Source organism: Eulemur rufifrons, chromosome 9 (assembly GCF_041146395.1).
Source record: "Eulemur rufifrons isolate Redbay chromosome 9, OSU_ERuf_1, whole genome shotgun sequence".
NCBI lineage: Eukaryota > Metazoa > Chordata > Mammalia > Primates > Lemuridae > Eulemur > Eulemur rufifrons.
The window spans coordinates 51,457,928-51,484,823 of record NC_090991.1 but is presented as its reverse complement, the minus strand read 5'-3'; the positions used below and the strand labels follow the sequence as shown (position 1 = coordinate 51,484,823).

Genomic DNA, 26,896 nt, shown 5'->3' with positions numbered 1-26,896 from the left:
GCGGGCTGGGGCGTACCCGGGCGGTCCGTGGCGGGTGGGGTCGGGGGCGGGGACTCGCGCCTCCTAGGACTGTTCTTAGAGTCAAGCTCGCACTGGAGGTTCGGACGCCGGTTGTCGTCGTTGCCGCTTGCGGTCACCATGAACCCAGACCTGCGCAGGGAGCGGGACTCCGCCAGCTTCAATCCCGAGCTGCTTACACACATCCTGGATGGCAGCCCCGAAAACACCCGGCGCCGCCGGGAAATCGGTGAGGGCGGCGGGCGAGGCCTTTTTCCCCTAGCAAGGCTTGAGACTCCGTCAATGAGTCGGGGGGCGCTGTGGGGCTTAGGCCGCAGGCTCTCGCTCAGCCTTAAATGAGCCGGGACCCTCATTTCGAGGGGCAGCCTGTGGGCTGGGAGGGGAGGATATCGCCCTTTGCGAGATCTGTCTGCGACTCTGAAACTCGCTGTGATTCAGGGAGGGTGTAACGGAGACCTGAATGTCTGTCTTCCTCTTGATGTCCTTCAACTCCCTTCCAGAGAACCTGATTCTGAACGACCCAGACTTCCAACATGAGGACTTGAACTTCCTCTCTCGCAGCCAGCGTTACGAGGTGGCAGTTCGGAAGAGTGCCGCCATGGTGAAGAAGATGAGGGAGTTTGGCATCGCAGACCCTGATGAAATCATGTGGTTTAAAAAGTAGGTATGCCTCAGCACCAAACAACTGCTGTAAGCCCAAACTTTAAAGCTGCCGGGTGTGATGGCCTTTTGTCTTCGTGCTTGGCGTTTGAAGACTTAAAACTAGTATATTTCCATGGCACTTTAAGGTTATATGTGTGGAGAATAATGTGATTACTTTTTATGCAGTCCTTTTAATGGGATGACATATTTTTGTAGGATGATGATAGTGAATGGAGGCGCTGGAATTTTCATTCTCAAGAATTCAGTCTCAAGGATGTTATAAAAACATTTTTTTTCTTCCTCTGCATTTCAGTTTTGCAAATGCAAATGCAGTTTTGACTTTGCTCTTTATAAGGAGACCTGCTAAATTTCTGAATTTGGAAGGATTTTTTTTCAGTTGCAACACCAAACATTTAAATATATTGGAGGACCAGCAGATTATATCGTATGATAGGGTGGATCTCAAGTTTAAAATAATGGAAAATATGGGAATGGATGAAGGACATCATTCAGCCCTCAGAATGAGTATAAAGTATTCTAAGAATCCTGTATTTTTGAATTGGTGACAATGTTTAAGTGGCTGTTTTTATTGGAGAGCCCTCATAAAAACTCCCTTGGTCCTGGTGTTGAAGAGAGTATGCCTTTTTTTTCCGACCATTCATTTTTGTTGTGGTGTTTTTTTTTGTTTTTTTTTTTTTTTCCAATTAGAAAGAAAAATACAGGCCAGGCGAGGTGGCTCACAGCTGTAATCCTAGCACTCTGGGAGGCCGAGGCGGACAGATCGTTTGAGCTTAGGAGTTCGAGACCAGCCTGAGCAAGAGCGAGACCCCGTCTCTACTAAAAAAATTAGGAAGAAATTAGCTGGACAACTAAAAATATATAGCCAGGCATGGTGGCGCATGCCTGTAGTCCTAGCTACTTGGGAGGCTGAGGCAGAAGGATTGCTTGAACCCAGGAGTTTGAGGTTGCTGTGAGCTAGGCTGACGCCATGGCACACTAGCCAGGGTGACAGAGCAGGACTCTGCCTCAAAAAAAAAAAAAAAAAAAAAAAAAAAAGTACGGACTTTATTGCCTTGATCTGAAAAAACAAACTGTTATTACATGATCTTATTAAAAGATTATTTTGACCTATAGCATCTCATATACTTCTCATTAATTCCTGGGCATTTCTTCTTTTAGGGTTCTACATTTTAGAGGAACTCCAGTAAGTACTAAATCACATGAATGGTGTATAGTCAAGAACCAAGATAAATAGAACATGTTACAAGTTCTGCATTTCTGGTAGTGGTCACTGCCTTTAGTGCATTTGGTATCTATTTTCAACTTGTCTTGGTTGTTATTGTGAAGATAAAATGGTTTACTCTGGCCCTTAAGATTCCAGAAAACTCCATTCAATTTTAGTTATAAAAATATTTATTTTTTGTAGGTCAAATCAGAATACTCACCAACTTCCAAATACTCTTTTTGGCTTTTAAATTTTGTAACTCATGGCTGTGGAGATACTGAGGATAGAATAACTCCTAGAAGATTATGTTACTGAATGACCTGAGTTGGATTTGTAAACTTTTAAAAATTAGTTAAGATTTCATACTTCCTTAAAATGACTAGAAAGAAAAGGGTTTTGTTTGTGTGGTTTGGTTTTAGGTGGGTGGTACAGTGCATTTCAGAATTGATTTAGAAGATTTCATAATCTGAGACCTGTTCCTAATGTGTGAAGTCACAGTGAAATAGAACAAAGTCCTTTATGTGGGTTACAGATCCATGGACACCAGCCAGTTGTTTCTGTGTCATTTTTCCTAAGAAGTATTAAAGTACAAACTGTAGCACACCCTTTCACACCCTTTCCACACCCTTCCAATGTCACTAGGATATACAAGGCAATCAAGTTAAAGAAGGGTATTATAAATTAATCTTGGCAATTGCTGTGTGCCATTATGCAATATCATCAATTATAACTCACACCAGTGTTTTGTGTACCACTAAGAAAGAGATAATGCTGCCAGTTAACTGTTAATTGTGAGATGCACTGGATTTCTTAAATGCTAAAATGGGAGAGGAGAATGCTAGAATTGATGAAATACAGTAATAGTTCTGAGGATTTGGGTCATTTACTGGTCTCTTCCATTTCTCCTATCACAAAATAAAACTTAAGAGAATATTTTGGAGTTGATTGAATATTAGTAAAATACTTTGAATTTCTCAATGTAAATAATTTAATTGTTCTCCAGTCCATGAGAAAATGAGACCATGTTTTTGGAGGAACATTAACGTTGTTTTCCTGATCTTTCCTGTAATTTTGTCATAACTATACTCCCTACAGTAAGAAAACTGTAAAATGTTCTCTTTTTTTTTTTTTTTGAGATTGAGACAAGAGTCTCGCTCTGTTGCCCAGGCTAGAGTGCGGTGGTGTCAGCCTAGCGCACAGCAACCTCAAGCTCCTAGGCTTAAGCAATCCTTCTGCCTCAGCCTCTTGAGTAGCTGGGACTACAGGCATGCGCCACCATGGCTGGCTAATTTTTTTTCTATATATATTTTTAGCTGTCCAGATCATTTCTTTCTATTTTTAGTAGAGACGGGGTCTCTCTCTTGCTCAGGCTGGTCTCAAACTCCTGGCCTCGAACAATCCTCCCACCTTGGCCTCCCAGAGTGCTAGGATTACAGGCGTGAGCCACTGCGCCCGGCCTGTAAAATGTTCTTAAAAGTAATTTAAAATTCTAATGAGGATCAGTCATGGTTTTTTGTTATCCTCCTTAGGTTTTTAAAGCTGAGTTCCCTGGAAAACATCTTTAAAAGGGATTAAGCCGAACTTAAAAACAAGCACTCAGATTTTGTTCTTGAGTTGATTTTCATTGACCTGAAAAAAACACTTCAATATTTTTATTAAAAATATAAATATTTAGGCTGGGCATGGTAGCTCACACCTGTAATCCTAGCACTCTGGGAAGCCGAGGCAGGAGGATCGCTTACACGCAGGAATTCGAAATCAGCCTGAGCAAGAGCAAGACCCCATCTCTACTAAAAATAGAAAAACTAGCCAGGCATCATGGCATGCATTTTTAGTCCCAGCTACTAGGGAGGCTGAGGCAGGAGGATCCCTTGAGCCCAGGAGTTTGAGATTGCAGTGAGCTATGATGATGCCACTGCACTCTACCCCGGGACTACAGAGGGAGACTCTGTCTTAAAAAAAAATAAACAAATAAATAAATATTTGATAGTCTTTGTGTCACATTTTCACTCTAGGTTTCCTAGATTTAATTATTTATGTTTTAATATCATTTTATAAGCCTGAGAGTGCTTTATGAAATTACTCAGCCTTCTCAGTTCCCTTATGGGAATGTGTCTTACATGCCTACCATTTTTAGCACCTAAATTACTGCTTTTATTTCTCAGAAATTCTTGTATGTTTATTTCCTCTTTATATACTTAACGAAAGGAGATAGAAAATGTCTATTTGTTGGTTTTAGTAAGACATGACTGTAGGGAATGCTGTGTTACTCTGGCTTTTGAGAGAATGGTTTATACATTTATTTCTTTATCTCATCAGACTGTTGGTGCCCACTTACTTCAGTGAGATGTGGTGCATTTTGCAACGAGTGTAACTTGTTTACGAGAGGAATAAGCTGCCGCTTTCCTAAGTTCCTTGGAAACTGACTCACCTGCTCTGTTCACACTCCTCCTTTCTCTTAATTCCCCCAAATTCTAGAATCTCAGGGCCAAAAGGCATTCTAGATGTAGGCTAGTCAGTCATCTCTTGGATGTTTGGATGAGTCTGTCCTCAGCATCCCTGAAAAGTGGTTTCCTACTATGAACCTGTGCCTGACAACTGTTGGCACCGAGAAAACATTTCTTACTGATACTAATGAGAGCAGCTTCTATTGATTTTTACACAGAACATAGGGCACAGATGTCATTCCCTCTGGTGGAAACTGTCATGATTAATTAATTTTGGTTAATTAGAAATAGTCATATCTAAGAGCATCCACTGAGAGAGTTTTTTGTTTTCAAGTGGATTGTGATTTGTGTTAGAAAAGAAAATGGGATCATTTATGTAGTATTTATTTAGGAAATAGGAAAATAAGACTGTATGTTGTATTTACTATCCTTTCTTTTAAGGTGGTGGGATGGTTTCAGGCCACTCACCCCAACCCCACCCAGAAAGGGAATGGCAGCCCCTTCTTTCCTTTAATTCATGCTCTGCTCGTTCATTGTACAGGCCTAGATAACCTGGTGGGGACGCTGATTCCTAGTCATCCCTTAAGAAGTCATGAAGATCAGTTAGATGAGATGTATTTTGTACAACTGACTCTGTAAAACCTATGACACAGTATAGCTAAGGCTGAGTAGTGTGTATAATTTGCATTTTGACCATTTCATGGATTCTATTTCATGAAAAGGTAGTTGAAGACTGAGTTAATTTCAATGTGATGTAGAATTCCCATAATCTGGAGTAATGTTCATTAACCATCAGGGATAAATTTTTAATATACTTGTGTTACCTATTTACCCATCCGTAAATGCTGAAGACCATTAGAGACCTATGATTCTGCCCTGTACATGTATTTACTTTCTGGATGTTTGCTTAGATTATCTAGGGAAAGATAATTTAAATTATTCTTCCTTAGGAGCTTTTGTTAACGGCTCTACAAATAAGTGTTCTGTGGAGTTCCTTTTGATCTTCAAAACAAATAGAAGCTAAAAATAAAGCAAAAACAACAATAATAAAACATTCCCTCTGAAAAAATCCAGCCAATCAAACCAGCAGATAAATACCAACAAAATCAAAAACAAAAGAGGTTTTCTTAGGCTAAAACTTGAGTAGAATTTGCTTCCTGGAATAAGTGTAGACTTTCAAAAGGAATTCTGGCCCTATAATGATTAGAGGAAGAAGAGATAATTTAATTTCATAAGAAAGGGGTTTAAATTTTCCTAACCTTTATCCTGAGAGCCAAAGCTGCTTGTCAAGGATGGGTGGTAGAATGCAGTTTCCAGAATAAGGCTGAGATCCTTTTCTTTTCTCTCCTGTAGACTACATTTGATCAATTTTGTGGAACCTGTGGGCCTCAATTACTCCATGTTTATTCCCACCTTGCTGAATCAGGGCACCACTGCTCAGCAAGAGAAATGGCTGCTTTCATCCCAAGGACTCCAGATAATTGGCACCTACGCCCAGACGGAAATGGGCCACGGTTAGTCCACATTTGATGGTCCCTGGGTAACCCACCTCAGGACTTCAATTAACAGTGACTCCAGACATTTGATTTTTTTTTTCTGCTGCTACATATTTGGGATTTTATTTTTAAAATTGTTGAATCAAAATTCAGCTTCTTGTTTTCTCCTGCATCGTTTCCCTGTAAACTGGTCCAAAGCTCTGGCCTATAAACAGCATTCCATATTATTTCTTAAAGCATTTTATCATTGCTGTATATACTCTTTTAATGGGTGCTGAACAGTTTGGAAAGTTAGGGTTTAAAGTGTAGCAAAGCACCCGTTATGTTGCTCTAATCATTAAAGACTGTTGGCAGTTCTTCAGAGGGTTAATGCCTCAGCAGTATCTGGAAGATGCCTCTCTGCTTTAATGAAGTTAAAGGTGTGGATATTAATGGGGGCAGAGGGTGATGGCAGCTACATGTCTTGCTCTTTCATTGCCTACTAGCAGGGTTATAAGGCAGTTTGGAAAAGTCTGTAATTCTGTTCATCTAACTCCAGCAGTCTTTTTATACGTTTATTTTTGTATGTGCCCGGGGGCTCTTTGTATTGCCAGTAATTCTTGATTAAATTGTTCCTTAAATGCCTGACTTCTTTTAAAAAGTTTTGCTTTTGGTCTTAATGTGAAATAGGTTTGTTTTCATAGACAAGGCTATTGGTGGGTTTGAGTATTTTGAATTTCAGCTGCCCAGCCTCGTATCTAATTATCAAAATGGGAGGAGTAAAAGGGAAAGAGCAAGGGATGTAAGTATCAGGGAAACTTCATTTTGTGTTTGATTTGCTGCTTTTTGATTTGTGAAATTGGATTAAGGAAAATGATTTTTCTCATAATCTCCATGGGGGCTGCAGATTCTGGTAATGGTCTGACAGTACAAATACCTTACTAAACACCCAAGATTTTAGCTTCCGGAAGGGCAATGCTGAAATTACAAGCCTGAAGAGAGGTTTCCTAAGGGAAGAAAGATAACATTCTTCATGCCATCTTCTTCTCTTGAATGTATATTTATGTGTGTGTGTTTTATAATTTTGCAGTAGCTTTGTGGTACAGAACCCTTTTTTTTTTTTTGCTTTAGTACTCATCATTGTAGAATTTATTTGACTTAATAAGTCATGCTGTTCACAGGAGGCGTAAGATTAAGATGAGAAATACTCTGAGGCTGATGGGTCTGTTGTGTATATCTCTTGTTGGTCTAATGCCTCTGTCTCTATGAAAGTACATCACAAATATATATTTGCCCTAAATTTTAAGAGGAAAGAAGGAAGAAATGATGTCTTGAATTTTACTAGTTTGAAGAGAACAGAAATTGGCCTAAAATCCCTTGTTGTTATACATGAATTTGCATTTATTAGAGTTTTCTTTCCCTTAATGCTTCTAGTTTTGGATATTTTGTTATATTTGAACCAACCTTGTCTTATAGTTTAGTTTGTAGTTATAGTTTAGAGAACAATGTTGTAAGATTAGGTCTTGCTTCTTGTTGGAGTTTGGTTAATTCATTTTGGTCTTTGTTGACTATTTTTTTTTCCCATGGAAACCAGGCAGTTTGTTGGTTAATTTGCATCATATGACAGTATTGCCTTTTTAAAAAAATTTTTATTATGATAAGCCAGTCAAATTGGGGGTTGTATAGGGTTGTATACCAACTTTAGTGACACTAATGTTAATAAGGTTTGATAACCCACTACTGTCGGACCAGACAGACAGTATTGCCTTATGTAGAATACACAGAAAGTCCTTCAACATCAAGGAGATTGGCAATAAAGCAACTTGTACAGAATGAGATCTGATTATTTAAATTCTGAGACTTTGGAAAGTTGGTTGATGAAAATGATTGTCTAAAGTGTTCTCGCAGAATTAGCTGTAACTTTGAGTTTGGGATTCCTTCACCTCTAGGTAGCTGCTGAGACGTGAGATTCAGTGTTGCTCAGGCTCATTCTAGGTTCCTATCCTGTGCAGAAAAGCTTGCTTACCAGTTTTATCTCTTCCCTCTAGAGTGTGTCTTTCCTTGTCTAAAGACACGTGAAGAAATTCCAACACACACTGCTCTGGTTCTGTGAGCCTTAATCAAAGGCAGAGGCCTGAGCCTCAGAGGTTTCCTCTCCGTGGGGTTCTGGGGTTGAAGGAACAGCCTCATGGAATCTGGTCCACCATTATCATACTGACCACATGTTTCTTTAGGTCACAAAGCAGGTAGTACGCTTGCTTTTCACAGCTATTTGGTCATTTCATGATCTGGCTACTTCACAGGGATTCTTTTTGCCTTGTTTTCTATTGTTATTTATTTAGGAGTATAGAGCTTGTATAATACATAGTCATTGTCCTTGAAGATGATACAGTATTCTTGTAAATTCCCATCATTAATACTTAAATATGCGAAGTGGGAGGATTACTTGAGCTCAGGAGTTCAAGACCAGCCTGAGCAAGAGAGAGACCCCATCTCTACTAAAAATAGAAAATTAGCCGGGCGTGGTGGCACATGCCTGTAGTCCCAGCTATTCGAGAGACTGAGACAGGAGGATGGCTTGAGCCCAGGAGTTTGAGGTTGCAGTGAGCTATGATGATACCACTGCACTCTAGCCTGGGGCAACAGAGTGAGACTCTGTCTCAAAACAAACAAACAAACACTTAAGAGCACCTTTCTTTCTTTGAAACTGGAAAGACCGAGGAGGATAAACTTGATTTGTAAGTCATCAGTTTGTCTTTCCCTCATCGTCACGTCCCTGTTTCCCCATACTACATAGTGTCCTGTTCTTTTTCCCCCCAAGCGATTCTCTTCCTTGTTGGACTTCTCATGAAATTTGCTCCCCTGGGGACTTGGACTTTTCCAATCTCCCCACTATTATGGAAAAAATATACAAACTTCTTTATGAAAACTATATTCCTTGGGATTATGCCTTTGAAATATCTTTCTCAGAAATGAATTACTGCATTGAAGGGAATGAGCATTTTATAGTTTTTGCTGCATAGTTTGAGACTTTTCTTGAAACACAGAACCAGTTTGCAATAAACTTCACAGCTTCTCTTTCTGTATCTTGATAGTCTCAACAACATGGCCACCTTCTTTTTGCTACTTAAATTATATCTAAGAATTAAAGTTTTAATTTTCCATTGCTAGTGAGCCTGAATGTTATTACATATTTTGATTTACTGTTTACATTTCCTATATATAAAATAGGTCTTTTTCCCTTTGAGTACTGGTTAAATAGAATCTGCGTATCAACCTTATGTGATAACATTGTATCTGTCTAATATTTTTACCATTACTTTCTGCTTTGTTAACTGTTTTGGCCTGTGTATTCAACTCATCCTTCTCTGAATAGGTATAAATTTTCTCCCTCCCGTAACTTGGATAATTATCTTCCAATATTTTTGTTTGTTTTATGTTTAATGCTTTGACTTGTGTATGATACAGAGTGGGAATGAATCCCATATGGTTTCCTAGATTTCTAATGTTCATTAACTAGTGGCTCTTTTCCAATTGTGTTCTTTCTGGTTTGTTTTATAGTAGTTTAAATTTATTTCTGAAACCTTAAATGTATTACATTGATATATTTGTTTCTTTGTTTTTCTTCTAATATTGTAAGTTTTGGGCTCATTGTTGCTTTGTAAGATACTTTTAAATCTGATAGGATAAACCCACCATTATTACATTTCAAGATACACATATTTGGTATTCTTGCCTGCTTATTCTCCTAGATGAATTCTGATCTCCATGTGTCAAGTCCAAAAAAAAATATTCTACAGGAGTTTTAAATCAATGTCACATTAAAGCCTTCTATTTTCTTGGGAAGTGTTACCTTTGTTTAGTACTGTCAGTCAGAATTTAGCTGTTTGTTTCCTGTTATTCATACCTTCTTTTATTCATTCTATTTGGTATTTGTGTTTTTTCGTAAATCTTTAATAGCCTGAGCTAAGTTATTTAACAAATATAAGATATTTTATTACTTTCGTAAACTGTCTTTCTCTTTGCTGGGGTTTCCACTTGAATGATCCTAATGGATAACAACGCAGTTAACTCTTTTCTGTTAGCCGCAGCTATTCTCAAGTCATTTATTATTGCTGGTATTTTGTTGTCATTGTTGAGTTCCTAGGATTAGAATCATGCTGTCTACAGAGATGCATTTTTATTTCTTCTTTTTTCATATATTATTAATCTAATTGTTTCTCCTCAGTATTGATCGCCAGCCTTTCCAGCCTGTATCATTTGGAAGGAGAGACTGGCAAGGCCTTTTGATGTTATAGTTTTAAAAGAACTGACTCTGGGCCGGGCGCGGTGGCTCACGCCTGTAATCCTAGCACTCTGGGAGGCCGAGGTGGGCGGATCGTTTGAGCTCAGGAGTTCGAGACCAGCCTGAGCAAGAGCGAGACCCCATCTCTACTAAAAATAGAAAGAAATTATCTGGACAGCTAAAAATATATATAGAAAAAATTAGCCGGGCATGGTGGTGCATGCCTGTAGTCCCAGCTACTTGGGAGGCTGAGACAGGAGGATCCCTTGAGCTCAGGAGTTTGAGGTTGCTGTGAGCTAGGCTAACGCCACGGCACTCACTCTAGCCCGGGCAACAGAGTGAGACTCTGTCTCAAAAAAAAAAAAAAAAAAAGAACTGACTCTGGTGCTTCACCAAGTACAATATATTGTTGGTGCTTTATAATTTTACAAGTTATCTAAAAATAATATCTTTATTACACATAACCAACTTTTTACAACAAATACTGGGGTTAAGTCAAAAAACTATCTGGGTCGCTTTCCCTTTGTAACATTTCTCAATTTCATCCACTTCTGAATAATCCTTGTTTTAGTTACAAGAGACATTTTTTCCCTGAAAACATTCTTCAGTCTCAGTACAGTCTTTGATTATAGTATTTTTATGCCCTGCCCTACTGGGTGGTATTTTGTGGCACTTGTCATTGCTCCCTGAGGTACCACACAGACACAACCCTTCCATGATCTCATGGGTCCTTCCATGTGGCCTTCCCTTTCACCAGGGATTGCTCTGATTTCTAATCAAGCAAAATAGCCTTCCATGAAAGCACTAAAAATGGCTGACCCCGGGTTTCAGTCCAACTTAGAGTTTTCTCTTTTCAGGTCCTAGGCGTACATTGATTTTTCTTCCTAGACACTAGTCTTTTAAATGCTAGGGACAGTTGACATTCCTATTTGTGATTGAAAGGCACTTTGGCCGGGCAGTGGCTCATGCCTGTAATCCTAGCACTCTGGGAGGCCAAGCGGGTAGGATTGCTTGAGCTCAGGAGTTCGAGACCAGCCTGAGCAAGAGTGAGACCCCATCTCTACTAAAAATAGAAAGAAATTAGCCAAACAACTAAAAAAAAATAAAAAAAATTAGCCGGGCATAGTGGCGTGTGCCTATAGTCCCAGCTACCCGAGAGGCTGAGGCAGGAGGATCACTTGAGCCCAGGAGTGTGAGGTTGCTGTGAGCTAGGCTGACGCCACAGCACTGTAGTCCAGGCAAGAGAGTGAGACTCTATCTCAAAAAAAGAAAAAAGAAAGGCACTCTCATTCCATGAAATGTGTTTTTGCTTGGGATTTCCTTTATTTTTTTTAAAAAAACTTTATTTTGAAATGATTGTAGAGTCATAGGAAGTTGTAAAAATAGTACCCTAGTTTCCACCAGTTGTAACATCTTGCAGGATTTCCACTTTTGATGCTTCCATGGACAGCTCTGGCTTTTTGGGCATGTCTTCTTAGTGTCCTCATCAGAGTCCTTAGCCCATGCTGCACTTGTACCATCATTTCCTCAACTAGGAGACAGGATTAGGTGACAAATGTCTTGTCCTTGTTTTGCCATTATTTATTTATTTTTTACCTGAGCAAGGCACTTAATCCATCTCAGCCTTAATTTCTTCTCTGTAAAATGAGAGATTCAGTCATACATTCTTTGATTTTTATGTGACTGGTTAGCTGCAAGCACAGTGCCCTGAATGGAAGAAGTCATTGATCAGCCCTTGCCTGTGCCCTGGTTACTTTTCTCTTTACCTTATATGGAGCAAACTGTTTGAGAAATTTAAAAACTGAAGCATTGTTTAGGCTCATTTCTAAGATAACTAATTATAGTAAGAGCAAATAGAGTTGATTGATTTGGAGCTGGAAGTTAAAAAAAATAATAATATGGAAAAATACAAAAGTATATAGAAGTATTTCCTATCCTTAGAAATAAATCCACACAGAAGTTTAAGGCATGTGCAGATTTTAAACAGAAAAGAATGACCCCAAAAAGAGGATTTAAAATAACTAAAGCCAATGTATTTATTATCATTAGTGATAATTCCTATATAATTGTAATTGAGAGCTTGTTATGCATGAGTCTGTAACTCATAATTCTTATGGTCTTACCTGGAAATTGCATTTTTTTAATTTCTGAAATAATTAGGATGAAGAGCACTGCCAATTTTTGTATTATTTCAGTAGAGCATAGCTGAATATTTGACCTGAATCTGAATAAAATGATTAGAGTTATATAAGAAACGTGGACCTATGCTGGATGTTTTGTGGACAAAACAAGATATCCCTAGCCTAGAAGCATTATTGAAATGGCATCTAGGAAAAGCTTTAGTCTGGGGAATCATATTGTCACTTTGAGAGAACTACTGTGTTCTCATGTCTAACCTTCTTGTCAGAGGAAATCCTTGTACCCCTTTAATTCTCCATTCTGTACAACCTTTTCAAATTTATTTCCTTTGATTTAATTGCTAGGCTGGAATCCTCTGCCTTGCACACGTGGTTTTGTGCTGCTTAGGCTTTGGAATCAGTAGCCAATCTCTGCCATACTCCTTGCCAACTTAGGAAAAATGGAAATTGTCTAGAGTTAAAAGTAATACAAAAAGGGGCGGTGCTCCGAATCATGATAAAGTGCATGCAAGTAATTCATACTTACAGAAAGTTTTTTTTCTCCTTCCCTTGCACTATCTGTTTAAATTGCTGATTTTCTTGCACCTGATGACTCTTCTCTCAAATGCCCATCCTTGGTATTGGAAGCTTTGTGCACCGAGGGCGGCCTGAGCCTCTGGATCTCCACTTGGGCATGTTCCTGCCTACCTTGCTTCACCAGGCAACTGAGGAGCAGCAAGAGCGCTTCTTCATGCCCGCCTGGAACTTGGAGATCATTGGCACTTATGCCCAGACAGAGATGGGTCATGGTATGATGTGTTCAGTCTACCCTCTGGGTTGGGTGGGTCCCTTTGAGCTTACCATGTGTAGAGTGTCCACCGTGTGCTAGCAATGGCACGTCACCGCTCTGTGATCTGTTTCAGTGAGCTCTCTCTGCAGAGTCCAGGTTTTGGCTTACACATTGCTTTGGTCAGTGGAAATTAAAGGTTATGTTGTCATAGTGATATGCTCATTATTATTATTTTTTTTTTCATAGTTTCCCTTCAGAAGGTCAAGAATTGCAAGTCAGGCCTTATTTACCAAGTGGTTCTTCAGTTTTACTGAAATTGTATAGAATCTGTGCGTATAGTATTCTTTGTTACTATCTGATTGCCTTCACTACTGATACCTTAAGGAACTTATACAAATTCCAGAAGAAATATAAATTAATAGTGTGCATCTCTTTGACTTGCTTGAGGTAAATGAGTAGCTTATTATAACCAACATATAATGGTGGTTATAATGTGCAACATTTTGTGCCTTGAAGTTATTTGTACTTTAATTCAGTAAATGTAGTAAAGTTCTGAAGGTGGCTTGGCCAGAAATTAGAAAAGTTAAGACAAGTAATACTTGTAGGCAGCTGGTTTCAAGCTCTGTATCTACCGCCTTTCGTTCATCCTATCATCCCCCACCTGCCTTTCTTCATGAACCTACATGGGGCTGGAGGTGGCAGCTGTTCCTTTTATCACCTGTTCTGCGTTGGCATCTGTGTTCACTTCATTTGCTTCTGGCTTCTCTTTCTTTGCTCAAAGGTTTCAGAAAAACTGGCTCAGTGTATATTTGCCATTTGCTCCTTATGTCTGTACAGCTGCTTTCTCTTATTTGGTGCTGAGTAGTATTTTACAGGATTTTCACAAGACTCAAAGTGGAATACTATTTGATTCAGTTGTGCTTTTGAAAACATTTTGTCCTTATTTCTGTGAAAGCTGCTGCTTTGGTAAAAGGACTCTCAGTGTCTGGTTTCTTTTCCCCCTCCAAGGAAGGTTGTACATCACACATAAATTGGCCATTTCTGTTATTCAACTTGGAAGTTTCTAATGTTTCGGAGTTTATAGTTTTTAATGAGGTTAGTGTTATCAAATGCAGTTTGGTAAAAGGTTCTCAGCATTTGCTTCAGTATTGCTATAGAGTGTGCCACCCAGAACATTTCTCTATAACTCTTTTCAAAGAACTTTGGCATATTTGTACTAGAATTTAAGACACAAGTCCTGTCCCTCTCCAGAAATACGTGCAACTGGAAACCCTTACTTGTCACACTAAAGAACCAGCTAGGACTAAGTGAAGGCCTTGTATTGGAAAGCTATAGGGTGAACTCAAACCTTATTGGACTTCTAGTAATTTTAAAAAGTCACTTTCTAGATCTTTCCCCCCATAATAGTTATACTTTTTGAAGCTTTTATTTTCCATTCTAATGATCATTCTAAGAGAAATTCTCAATTTACAAGAACTTTAGCTGAAGTATCTTCCTATCATGTTATCTTATTCTTCTCAGTAGTACAGAATTCTAGAGTGTTGAGTTGGTGTGGTAAACACAATACACGGGAGTTGAAATGGGCATACTTGCAACTTAGAGATGGGTTTAAAAGGACAGTTAACTTCCCTGCTAAGTTCATGTTACGATCTGATAAAAATATGATTCTAAGCTGCTTTTACATTTTCTTTTGGTTGATCTAAATAAATGTTAGAAATCATCTAAATGAAATATAGAAACAGGACAGGCATGGTGCTTATATTTTTAGCTTAATGGGAAACTGATAGTATAGGAAATTAAGTATTTTGATTATCAACCATTTGTAGCTCATCTGCAAACGTTTTGTTGTTGTTAGATTTTGTTTTTCTCTGAGACACTAGAGCTTAAAGGACCGGGCAGGAAATATTACGCTGTGTCTTATTTTTTCCCCCCATATTTTATCTGAAATAAATGTAATTTATCTCCTAAGGAACTCATCTTCGGGGCTTGGAAACCACAGCCACATATGACCCTGAAGCCCAAGAATTCATTCTCAACAGTCCTACTGTGACCTCCATTAAGTGGTGGCCTGGTGGGCGTAAGTGAATTTTTCAGCACTTATGAGATGTTTTGAAGATTTATTGTGAGATTTTGTTTAGAACTTAAGAGTTTATATGAGAATATCATTTTGAAATACAGACAAAAAGCTTTTAAGTCTTAAACTATTCTACGGTATTTCACATTTTCCTGTGTTCATGTTATATATGTTTATATATTTTACAGAGCACAGAAGTGACAGCTATCCTTACTCTGCTTTTCATTCCCATGTATTCCATGTATTCCCATTGTTTCCATAGTCACCATTTAAAATAACTTAGTATTCCCTGTTTGGTTAGTCATTTTCATATTACTAAACAGCATTTGAGTTGTTTTTTTTTTGTTTGTTTTGTTTTGTTTTCTTTTGTTTTTTTGAGACAGGGTCTTGTTCTGTTGCCCAAGCTGGTCTTGAACTCCTGGCCTCAAGCGATCCTCCTGCCTTGGCTTCCCAAAGTGCTGGGATTACATGTGGGAGCCACCATGCTCGGCCCTCAAATTCCTTCGCCCCCCCCCCCCCCCCCCCCAGAGTCTTACTCTGTTGCCCGGGCTAGAGTGCCGTGGCGTCAGCCTAGCTCACAGCAACCTCAAACTCCTGGGCTCAAGCAATCCTCCTGCCTCAGCCTCCCAAGTAGCTGGGACTACAGGCATGTGCCACCATGCCCGGCTAATTTTTTCTATATATTTTTAGTTGTCCAGCTAATTTCCTTCTATTTTTAATAGAGACGGGGTCTCGCTCTTGCTCAGGCTGGTCTCGAACTCCTGAGCTCAAACGATCCTCCCACCTCGGCCTCCCAGAGTGCTAGGATTACAGGTGTGAGCCACTGTGCCCGGCCTTCAAATTCTTAATATATTAAATAAATAGCTTTATGACATTTTTATTTTATATCTTCTTCCATTCTGAGTTACTATCTTGGGATACGTATTTCAGATGGAGTTTGTGGTTGAAGGATTTTGTTAGTCACATTATATATTTTTAATAGGTGACATATTTCAATGAGAAACTAGCATGCAAAAAAGATAAATATTTCTGTTGAGCTATTGAGCATTTGAAATGTTGCTAGTTGACTGGGGAACTGAAACTTTTATTTAATTATAATTAATTTAAATATAAGTAGCCATATGTAGCTAGTCACTACTGTTTTGGATAGCACCACCTTAAGGGAAAACAAGAAAGTAATTTAATGTTTTTACAGTTATTTTAAAATTTTCTTTATGTAAATACATGAGAAGTAGAAAAGAAAGTAAAGTGATCTTTTTTTAAATGAAAATTGCTTTGCCAAAATTCAGTAAATTTTAATAACTGTCACTTAAGTGAAATTTCGTTCTGAAAGCTAGGTGTGATACTGTCAGCAGAAAGGCTTTCTGGACACAATTTATTGGTATGGTCTAGTGTTATATTTAACATATACATTTTTCCCCTCTTCTGTTTCTACCCTTTGAAAATATAAGAACGATTGCTCACTTCTCTTTCCCATTCTGTTTGATGATACAGTTGGAAAGACTTCAAATCATGCAATAGTTCTTGCCCAACTCATCACAAAGGGAAAATGCTATGGATTACATGCCTTCATTGTACCTATTCGTGAAATGGGGACCCATAAGCCTTTGCCAGGTAAGAACTGCTCATCTGATGTTGAGATGAAAATTACCTGAACACTACCTTCTACAAAAAGTGGAATGCACAACTGAAGGAGAAGAGGGAAGGCCAAGAATTTTAGAGCATAAACATCTCGTGACTTTCCTTTCATCTGTGCTAGGCATTACTGTCGGAGACATCGGCCCCAAATTTGGTTATGATGAGATGGATAATGGCTACCTCAAGATGGACAACTATCGTATTCCCAGAGAAAACATGCTGATGAAGTATGCCCAGGTATATTTAGACAGAAAATAGAGCAGAAGCATCAATCGGGGCTTATAGTGGCTGTTGCTAACAATGGGTCTGTTCTTTTAGAAAGTACAACATATTTTTACTTCTGATGCTGCTTTTATTATGATAGTGAAATCGAAGCAGTTGGGGTGAAGAACATATCCTGGTTTGCTAAACCAGTGGTTCTCAAGCTTTAACATGTGTTAGAGTCATGGGGAGGCCTAGATTGCTGGGTCCTACCCCATGGAGTTTCTGATTCAGTAGGTCAGGGTGGGCACTGAGATTTAGTATTTCAGAGAAGCTGCTAGGTGATGCTGATGCTGCTATTCCAGGCATTACACCTTGAGAACCACTAAACTGCCATGAGCTTAACAGAAGGAAGCATCAATGCCATGTTCTTCTTCCAGGTGAGGCCTGATGGCACATACATGAAACCCTTGAACAACAAGCTGACTTACGGGACCATGGTGTTTATCAGGTCCTTGCTTGTGGGAGAAGCTGCTCGGGTTTTGTCTAAAGCATGCACCATTGCCATCCGATACAGTGCTGTGAGGCGCCAGTCTGAAATCAAGCCAGGGTAAGGGTGGGGTCTGTGATGGGCTCAATACTGAAGACCTGGTTTTGACACCATTCATATACCAGAATTCCCTGATGTGGATAGAGAAGATGCATTGCCATGCAGAATTAGCTAGGGTGGCAGTGTACTGGGCCTGCTGCACCTTAGTATCCAGGCTTCTTTTTCTTTTTTTCCTTTTCTTCTTTTTTTTTTTTTTTTTTTTTTTTTTGAGACAGAGTCTCTGTTGCCCGGGCTAGAGCGAATGCCGTGGCGTCAGCCTAGCTCACAGCAACCTCAAACTCCTGGGCTCAAGCAATCCTCCTACCTCAGCCTCCTGAGTAGCTGGGACTACAGGCGTGTACCACCACGCCTGGCTAATTTTTTCTATTTTTAATAGAGAGGGGTCTCACTTTTGCTCAGGCTGGTCTCAAACTCCTGACCTCAAGCGATTCTCCTGCCTCGGCCTCCCAGAGTGCTAGGATTACAGGCGTGAGCCACCATGCCCGGCCGCAGGCTGCTTTTTCTTAAGAGAAAAGATAAGAATAACAGCCTACCTTTTTTTTTTTGAGACAGGGTCTTGTTCTGTCACCCAGGTTTTTTTGTTTTTTGTTTTTTGTTTTTTGTTTTGTAGAGACAGGGTCTTGCTATGTTGCTGAGGCTGGTCTTAAACTCCCAGCCTCAAGGGATCCTCCCACCTCAGCCTCCTGAAGTGCTGGGATTACAGTTGTGAGCCACTACACCCAGCTACCTTATTAACCTTTTAAGAAGAATAGTAATAATATTGCTTGAGCTCTATAAATGAAATGTTCAACACACTAAAGGCAGTTTCAAAATTCTAATTACTGTTAATAGCTATAAATTCTATCTAGTAAAAGTGGCAATAAATTTGATTCCCTTTTGTATTCATGGCCACAGTTTATTTGTCTCTGATACTCTTTTTTGCTCTTAAAGAGTAAATAAATATGTAAGAGCATACCTTCACTAATTCTTACATTTAAAAATATCGAATGCTATGCGTTGGGTCTTCTCCAAGATTGTGGCCAAAATATAGTTTATTTAGCCATCTAGTATGCTAGACCTTTTCAGATTCCCTCCCTCTTGTGGTTAAGAGCCTTGGTTTTTTCATATCGCTATGACATACGGTTTTCTTAGTCATACCGGAAAGACTATGGCAAATACAAATTGCGCAGCCAGAAAATTCTGTCCACCTAAGGCAGTACAGCAAGGTGGTTTAGAGCATGGTCTTATGGAGTCAGATAGCCTAGATTTAACTCAAGGATCTGCCACTTACTAGCTGTGTGATCTCAGGCAGATTCTTAACCTCTCAATTTCCCCATTTATAAAATGGGGATAAGAGTAGCTACCTCACAGGGTCTTTATGACCATTAAATAAATGAATATATCAAAGTGCTTAGACTAGAACCTGACACACAGCAAGTTCTGAATAAGCATTTTCTTTTTTTTCTTTTTCTTTTTCTGTAAAATTTAGTGAACCAGAACCACAGATTTTGGATTTTCAAACCCAGCAGTATAAACTCTTTCCACTACTGGCCACTGCCTATGCCTTCCAGTTTGTAGGAGCGTACATGAAGGAGACCTATCATCGGATTAATGAAGGCATTGGCCAGGGGGACCTGAGTGAACTGCCTGAGGTATGTGTTTGGTCTCATTCGTTCGTGAGCCCCTTCTGTTTCATCTTTGGCTGTGGGATAATGTCCAGAGAAAACTAAATGTTAGTATTGCCTGAAAAAAGTTATATATTCTAAGAACTTTTTCTAATCAAGAGTGGATCAGATATGAAGATAAGTGTTTTTTGTTTTTAAGTATTATCAGAAAAACTGTGCCATGTTGGTCATTTGTCAATCAAAGGAACATAAGTGGTGGCTTTTTTGCCAAGTAGATCAATTCAAAAGGGTGTGGGAATATTATTAATTCTTCAGCCCAGACAACTGTGCTTCCTCAGTTTACACATGTGGCGGCTGGTTGTGACAGTGGCCAGTGCTGCCATAGGGGGATGCTGTTTTCACAGATGTTCTGTCCTGTGCTTGTCTCTGCAGCTTCACGCACTCGCAGCCGGGCTTAAGGCTTTCACCTCTTGGACCACAAACGCTGCTATCGAAGCATGTCGGATGGCTTGTGGTGGGCATGGCTATTCTCATTGCAGTGGTCTTCCAAACATTTATGTCACTTTTACCCCAACCTGCACCTTTGAGGGAGAAAACACTGTTATGATGCTACAGACGGCTAGGTGAGAATCAAATTCACAGTTTCCACTACCTGTTCATAAGAATGTTGCAGTCCTTTTCACAGGTTCCTCTTCCCATGTTTTTTCTTTACCATATGTGTATCATACATATATTTTTTTCCCTGAAACACACAATTTTGCCTTCCATCCTGACTCATCTTTATGTTTTATGCTTAGACTAGCAAGTATGAAACACCTGTTACATACTTTAAAGTCATTTCAAGAGTAGAGTTACTAAAAAATGTGTACTGGTGATTTTTAGGTTCCTGGTGAAAAGTTATGACCAGGTACAGTCAGGAAAGTTAGTGTGTGGCATGGTGTCCTACTTGAATGACCTGCCCAGTCAGCGCATCCAGCCACAACAGGTAGCGGTCTGGCCCACTGTGGTGGACATCAACAGCCCCGACAGCTTAACTGAAGCGTATAAACTTCGTGCCGCCAGGTAAGCTCACCCACAGAGCTAGACTGCGTGGCCGTGGGGCTGGGGGCCTGAGGGACTGGAAGGCAAGGGTGCTGTTGATCATTTCCTCAGACCTCCAGTTTTCTGTTTCTTAACAGATTAGTAGAAATTGCTGCCAAAAACCTTCAAACTGAAGTGATTCACAGAAAAAGCAAGGAGGTAGCATGGAACCTAACCTCTGTTGACCTCGTTCAAGCAAGTGAGGTCAGTGGTACTTCTCTTTCCCCCTCTCTTCCCGCTTTGGCATCCTCATTTTCTCAGTGCAGAAACTCTAGTCACTGTGTGTTGAGTCTTTTCCTAAGGTTCTCAAACTCTGGTGTTTTCGTTTTTATCTAGGCACATTGCCACTATGTGGTAGTTAAGCTCTTTTCAGAAAAACTCCTCAAAATTCAAGATAAATCCATTCAAGCCGTCTTAAGGAATTTATGTCTCTTGTATTCTCTATATGGAATCAGTCAGAAGGCAGGGGATTTTCTTCAGGTCAGTATTTTCTAAGTAAAAGTCTTTATTTTAAGAAAAATAATTATCTACTTTATATAATAGTTGTGTGTGTTCTGTCTATGTACATACACGTTTTATTATTTTTGTTTCTTTTAGGGGAACATCATGACAGAGTCTCAAATTACCCAAGTAAACCAGCGTATAAAGGAGTTACTCACTCTGATTCGCCCCGATGCTATTGCTTTGGTTGATGCCTTTGATTTTCAGGATGTGACCCTTGGCTCTGTGCTTGGCCGCTATGATGGGAATGTGTATGAGAACTTGTTTGAGTGGGCCAAGAAATCCCCACTGAACAAAACAGAGGTAAAAAAAAAAAAGTCATTTTACCTTTTTAAATTTTCCATGTAAATATTGAAGCTAGAAAGGGATTCACTTGTGAAAGCTTCCAAAGTACTGTGGCCACTTCTGACAGTCACTTTACTTGAATAACAGGTTCAGAAGGGAACTGGTCGTTCCTACAGTAGGCAAGGTTTTAATTATTAATACCTTGAATATCTGATGACCAACTGAACATTTTCAAACATGTGCCAAAAATGAGTACCATAATGTACTTCCATGTTCCCTTTGTCTCACTTCAACAATGATCAACCCATAGCCATTGTGTTTTAGCTCCATCCCCATCTCCTGGGAAGTATTTTGTAATAAATCCAAGACATCAAATACTTTTATCCATAATATTTCGATATGTAGTTCTGAAAGATAAGGAAGGACTCTTTAAAAACAACCACAATACTATTCCTACACTTAAACAAATTAACAATAATTAATATCTTTAAATATCCAATGTCCAAATTTCTCCAACTGGCACAATTTGTTCTTCTTTTTTTTTTTTCCCCCCTTTTTTTGTTAACAATTTTCTTTGAATTAGGATCCAAATAAGGTACAGCTAATTTCTCAATTAAAAGTGTGCCACTGGGTACAGTAGCTCACGCCTGTTATCCCAGCACTTTGGGAGGCTGAGGCAGGAAGATGGCTTGAGCCCAGGAGTTCGAGGTTACAGTGAGATGTGATTACACCACTGCACTCCAGCCTGGGAAACAGAGCAAGACCCTGTCCTTAAAATAAAAAGTGTGCTATTTAACCTGGCAACCTCTTTATCAGTATTTCTTCTCTCTCCCTTCCCTGCAGGTCCATGAATCTTATTATAAGCACCTGAAGCCACTGCAGTCCAAGCTCTAAAGTATCAGAAGGATAAGTTTAATCTGCTCCAGAAAGCACCTATATGCAACTCCCTTTATACCTGATGCACAAATCTGTGTGGAATCTTTATCAAATTTAGATAGCTATATAGCAAATGATAAATTGACCGCTTTCCTCTTTTTATAAATGAAGGGAAAAAGTGAACAGATTTCAGAGATTAAATGAAAAAACCAGATGTGTTTTAAGTGCAATTAACACTGAAAGAGATCTGTTAAGCATTCAGAAAAAGCTTAAGAAATGCAGTATGACTTGCATTTGTAATGCTGCTAATCCCGGTAGGCCATAACTTTTAATAATTAGCAGAGTTTAACTACTAAGTAGTTAATTATTTTCACATTTTAATTGCTAATCACTGGCTATATAAGTATTTTAAAGCAAAGGTATTTTTGAAGTGGGGTAGAACACTTCAGAGTTTTCCTGCTCAGTGTTCTACCATTCCTACCATGGGGGCTGGCTAAACAACAGGAGTGAAGAAAAGGGATTCAGAGGAAAAAAACAAACCAGAAAACCTAATGTGAGTTTGCATTAGACAGAGCTGCTTTTCTATTCATAGTAGCATTTTTCCAACAAGCGAACTTTTTTAACACAGGCCTACTGCAGGACCATTGTCTCTGTAATTATGAATTAATCTTTCATTTGAAGGATCCCGAAATTGTTGCTCTAGTAGCACTACAAGTCCCTTTGTCTCCCATTTCTTGGGAAGGAGTAGGTAGCAAAGTTATTGCTACATACAACTTTTGGCAACTGCTGGGACCTCAGTCAATGCTGTTTCATCTCCCCCCTCCCTCTCTCTCCCTTTCCTGGAAGAGATACTAAAGAAAGGAGGGAAAAAAAAAAAAATCACAGTTCCTTAGTAGAACAAGGGTAGGGAGAGCTCTCAGCTATGGTACTGCTGTAACTATAGTAACGATATTAACTAGATTTTCTGGGACAATCCAGATTTCAAATATTCTGTCATCTTGGCATTAAAATACTTGGAGGTTACAATATTTGGCATTTGAAAAATGTCACTTAGGTCACCTGCACCCAGAAATAACACAGACAAACCCTCTGACACAAACCATGTGTTCTGATTCTTGGTTCAGAAAATAATCATTGAAACTATGGCTAGAGGATAAATGAATGTTTCTCAGATTCCATTTTTTATTGAATGTCTGGCTTTGTCTTCAGTATATTTCTAGGAGCTTAATCTGAATTGCTAAATTGTCCTTTCAGTTGAAATTTAATTTATACAATCATTCTATATTTAAAGCTTAAACATGCCTCTTAATTGTTTCCTTAAAATCAATGTAAAACATCATAAGTCACTTGAAATTTTTTTGACCTGTTTATATGTGTGACATCTGCCTCATGAAACCAGTTCTAGAATCAGTCCTGAGAATATAGTATAATTCATTTGAAACAATTCCTATCTTGGGACCTGACATAAAATCTATCTCAGGAGAAGTGGTAATATGAGATTTTTAGGTTACAGCAGAAATACTGTATATTGACACAGCCTTAATCTTTCCACTGGGAGAACTAATTGATAATTAAGATTGAAGATTAACTCTGTGTTAATCTCATTTGAGTCTCTTGACAGTAGTTCAGATTCTGGAAAATAACAAAGTAAATTTAAATGGCTTAACATTGACCTTTTAAATGTAGAATTATTTCATAATTAGTGTTTAAATACCTTATTCACAGATGAATGTATCTGTGGGCAGGATCTGAGGATGTTTGAAATGATACCCACCTAATTTACCTGCATAGATCTGGGATCTATCTTGGCAGGTTTGAAGTTGTAAACACTACAGAGCCACCTTCAATGCAGCACCTCAAGTTTTATTTAAAACCTAAATCTGACATTTGATATTATTTTTATTAATATTGGAATGTTTTGTCTTGAACTTTATTCATTGTAATCAAAGAATAAAAGTATAGTAAAACCTCACTGATTTGTACTGTTGAAAAAGAGCATGCCACATAATTAAAAATAAGTTTAAATTAAGAAATTTGGAATATAGGTATATTAGGTTTAGGTAACACTAAGAACAAAAAGGCAGGCGCGACAGCTGCCTGAACAGATAGCTATAAATGAGCTGTAATTGCTGTAGTTGCAGCAGTAGTTGTGAGTGGCTCCAGTCATTTCGGGAGTCCTTGGCACGACTTGGTACATGTTTGTTGGCTGCAGTTAAAGGGGCAGCAGGTCCAGGTGGTTCTCCCTACTAAGTCAAACTGCCACTGATAAGTTTGGGTGTGTGGGGTTCAAAGTTTTGGCAGCCATTTTCACAAGAAGTACAAATATAAATTTTGACCTAGTTCTCTCCAAAATGATGATAAATACTGAGTGAGCATAATCAATGAGATTTTCTGTTAAGTAATATTGAGTTAAGTCTTTAAAAAAATACTTTCAACAGTGTACAAAATTGAAACTTTGAGGTTTAATAGAGATGTATTAGCTTTTTGCAATGGATGAAAGTTGATTCTTCTTCAGTGTTTGGAACTCTACTTTATGCTCTACTAGATACATGCTGAGGTATGTTTCATTATTTGGACATCAGTGACCTCAAAGCACAGTTTGTCCCAAAAAGCGTTTGGGTCCCTTCATGTTCTTGCTCTCAGAACATATCACTGCTTAGTCTCAGCTTATCTTCAGAACATTTTGCTTAATTGCAACATTAACTGTGTTCACATCCTTTCTGAGAACTCACTACTTGTAATTTCAGATTACATACACTTGGGGCCAGGCGCAGTGGCTCACGCCTGTAATCCTAGCACTCTGGGAGGCCAAGGTGGGAGGATCGCTTGAGCTCAGGAATTCGAGACTAGCCTGAGCCAAGAGTGAGACCACGTCTCTACTAAAAACAGAAAAAAATTAGCCAGGTGTGGTGGTGCATGCCTGTAGTCCCAGTTAGTGTGGAGGCTGAGGCAGGAGGATCGCTTGAGCCCAGCAGTTTGAGGTTTCTGTGAGCTAGGTTGACACCACAGCACTCTAGCCTGGGCAACAGAGCGAGGCTCTTGTCTCCAAAAAAAAATTACATATACCTGGAGGTATTTTATGGTTCCTAAAGTTAACAGGTTAAATCTTTTTTTTTTTTTTTTTTTCCCCTTTTTATGGAGTCTCACTCCGTTGCCTGGGCTGTAGTGCAGTGGCATTATCGTAGCTCAGGCTGGTCTCAAACTCCTGAGCTCAAGCGATCCTCCTGCCTCGGCCTCCCAGGATTACAGGTGTGAGTCACTGTGCCCGGCCAACATATTAGATCTTAATTCTTGGATTTTCTTCACTTCAGGGCTTTGGGTGGAGAAAAACAACTGTCCAAATTCATAATCCTGGAGTTCTCTGGGAATTCTTTAGACACCTGCACCCCAAAGTCCCTCCTCTCTTTTTGAGTTCTTTCCATCTTATCAGAAAGGAAGTGAATTTAAGTGCGGGTGGTCTATAACACTTGTGAATCTTTTTATATGTGTGGAAGTTATGCCTGCAGTTTATAGGTTGTCTCTAAACAGTAGCTGCTACTACAGCTAGAGAGGTGTGCTAAGAAATTGAAGATTCTACGAGACCAAGTCTTGTTGATTGTCCTGACTTCTTAGATAAAGGTTTTTGGTCATTTCCATAAAATAATGCAGGGAGGTCATCTCAGCTAGTGGACTATTTACTACATCCTTGGAGGATTAGAAAAAGCCACTGTAAATGACTAAAATGACTTCTTTTAAAATGTTGATGGTGAGTTTTGCTTTTATTTGGTCACACTTAGAAATTTCAGTACCTATTCCTATAGTCTATGATAGTAAACACAGAAACATATACTGAACCTTTTTCAGAGTTACTAGATGTTGCAAATTCCAGATTCCTGGGTTTTTTGGTTTGGCCATAAATTTAAGTGGGCCGTTAGTTGTCTTGGGAAGATCATGGAAAATTGGGGGTGATTTTAAGAATTCTGAACCAAAATAAGTTGTTTTGCTACAATACTGTTGACTGTTTGATAGATCATTTTGGGGTAGCAAATGTGTGATCTTCCACATATTTAGACTGCTGACTACTTAGTAAATACCATTTTATTTCCAATTGCTATGGATTCAGCTAAATGACTTGTATCCTTTGGAGTGTGTAATTTTCTTCCTACCTTTATTTCCCTTTACCATTGTGGTTTGAGTTTGGTACCTCCCTAACAGATGCATTCAGCCTGTATTGTTCCTGATCCCTGGCTTGGGTCCTGTGGGGCGGGCGTACGCGGAGTTGCAAGGGGCCAGAGCATGCGAATCATGGTTGGACAGAGATGACCCGCCAGCACTGCTTGGCCTGCGGATAAGCTAAGCCAAAAACTGTTCATTCCTTTGTGAAACTGAATAACCGTTAATAAAATCCATAATTAGCACACACTACAAAAAGTGTTATGTATCTTTTTGTTGGGTGACTGTTGGGTTCCATTCTGGCTAGGCAGCTTTGATTTGATCATTGAACAAGAGAGGGTCACTTCCCTCCAACTTTGGAGTGTGGAATAAATACATAATTATTTGTGGGTTCACAATATTAACACATTTCCCACGCCCCCCACTGCGCCACGAGTCCAGTCAGCCCTCAGAAGAGCGCGGTCCTCCAGGAGCGCCTCTGGAGCCCGGCGCCTTCCGGCCGGAGTGGCACAGTGGCGGCTCCTAGCAACGCGCCTGGCCGCCCGCCAAGGCCCGGCCTGCTGCGCCGCGGGCCCCTGGGGGATGTGGTTCCTCCCGGCGCCCCCTCCGCCCCGGCGCGGGCGGGCGGCGGGCCGCGGACTACAGTTCCCAGGATGCCCCGTCCTGCACGAGGCCGGGCGGTGCGGCGGGGGCGCCGGCGGCCGGAAGCGGGAGCGGCGGGGCCGGGCGGGCCTGTGGGGCTCGGCGCGTAACGGGAGCCTTCCGGGGCTGCGGGAGCACAGGCGCGGGCGGAGGTGGCTGGGCGCGCAAAGCGGGGGCGCGCTGGGCGGCGCGGAGGCTCGGGACCGGGGGCGACCCCGGGGGGGCGGGCTCGGG

The 26,896-nt window shown here is 39.8% G+C and overlaps 1 protein-coding gene across 3 annotated transcripts; it reads left to right on the top strand.

The window, feature by feature from the left end:
• The first annotated feature begins 61 nt into the window (after positions 1-61).
• On the top strand, positions 62-26,247 carry ACOX1 (acyl-CoA oxidase 1). Of its 3 annotated transcripts, none has more exons than XM_069482863.1 (14): positions 62-247; positions 519-678; positions 12,858-13,018; positions 14,969-15,076; positions 16,568-16,687; positions 16,833-16,948; positions 17,353-17,522; positions 18,991-19,153; positions 19,559-19,749; positions 20,009-20,188; positions 20,305-20,410; positions 20,543-20,686; positions 20,804-21,010; positions 21,836-26,247. In XM_069482863.1, exons 1-14 carry the CDS (start codon positions 139-141, stop codon positions 21,884-21,886), a joined length of 1,986 nt encoding a protein of 661 aa, XP_069338964.1. In that variant the 5' UTR covers positions 62-138; the 3' UTR covers positions 21,887-26,247. The 3 variants fall into 3 exon arrangements, with proteins under 3 accessions (XP_069338964.1, XP_069338963.1, XP_069338965.1); XM_069482862.1 differs by lacking the exon at positions 12,858-13,018 and adding an exon at positions 5,686-5,846; XM_069482864.1 differs by lacking the exons at positions 62-247; positions 519-678 and adding an exon at positions 5,721-5,846.
• The last annotated feature ends 649 nt before the right edge of the window (positions 26,248-26,896 follow it).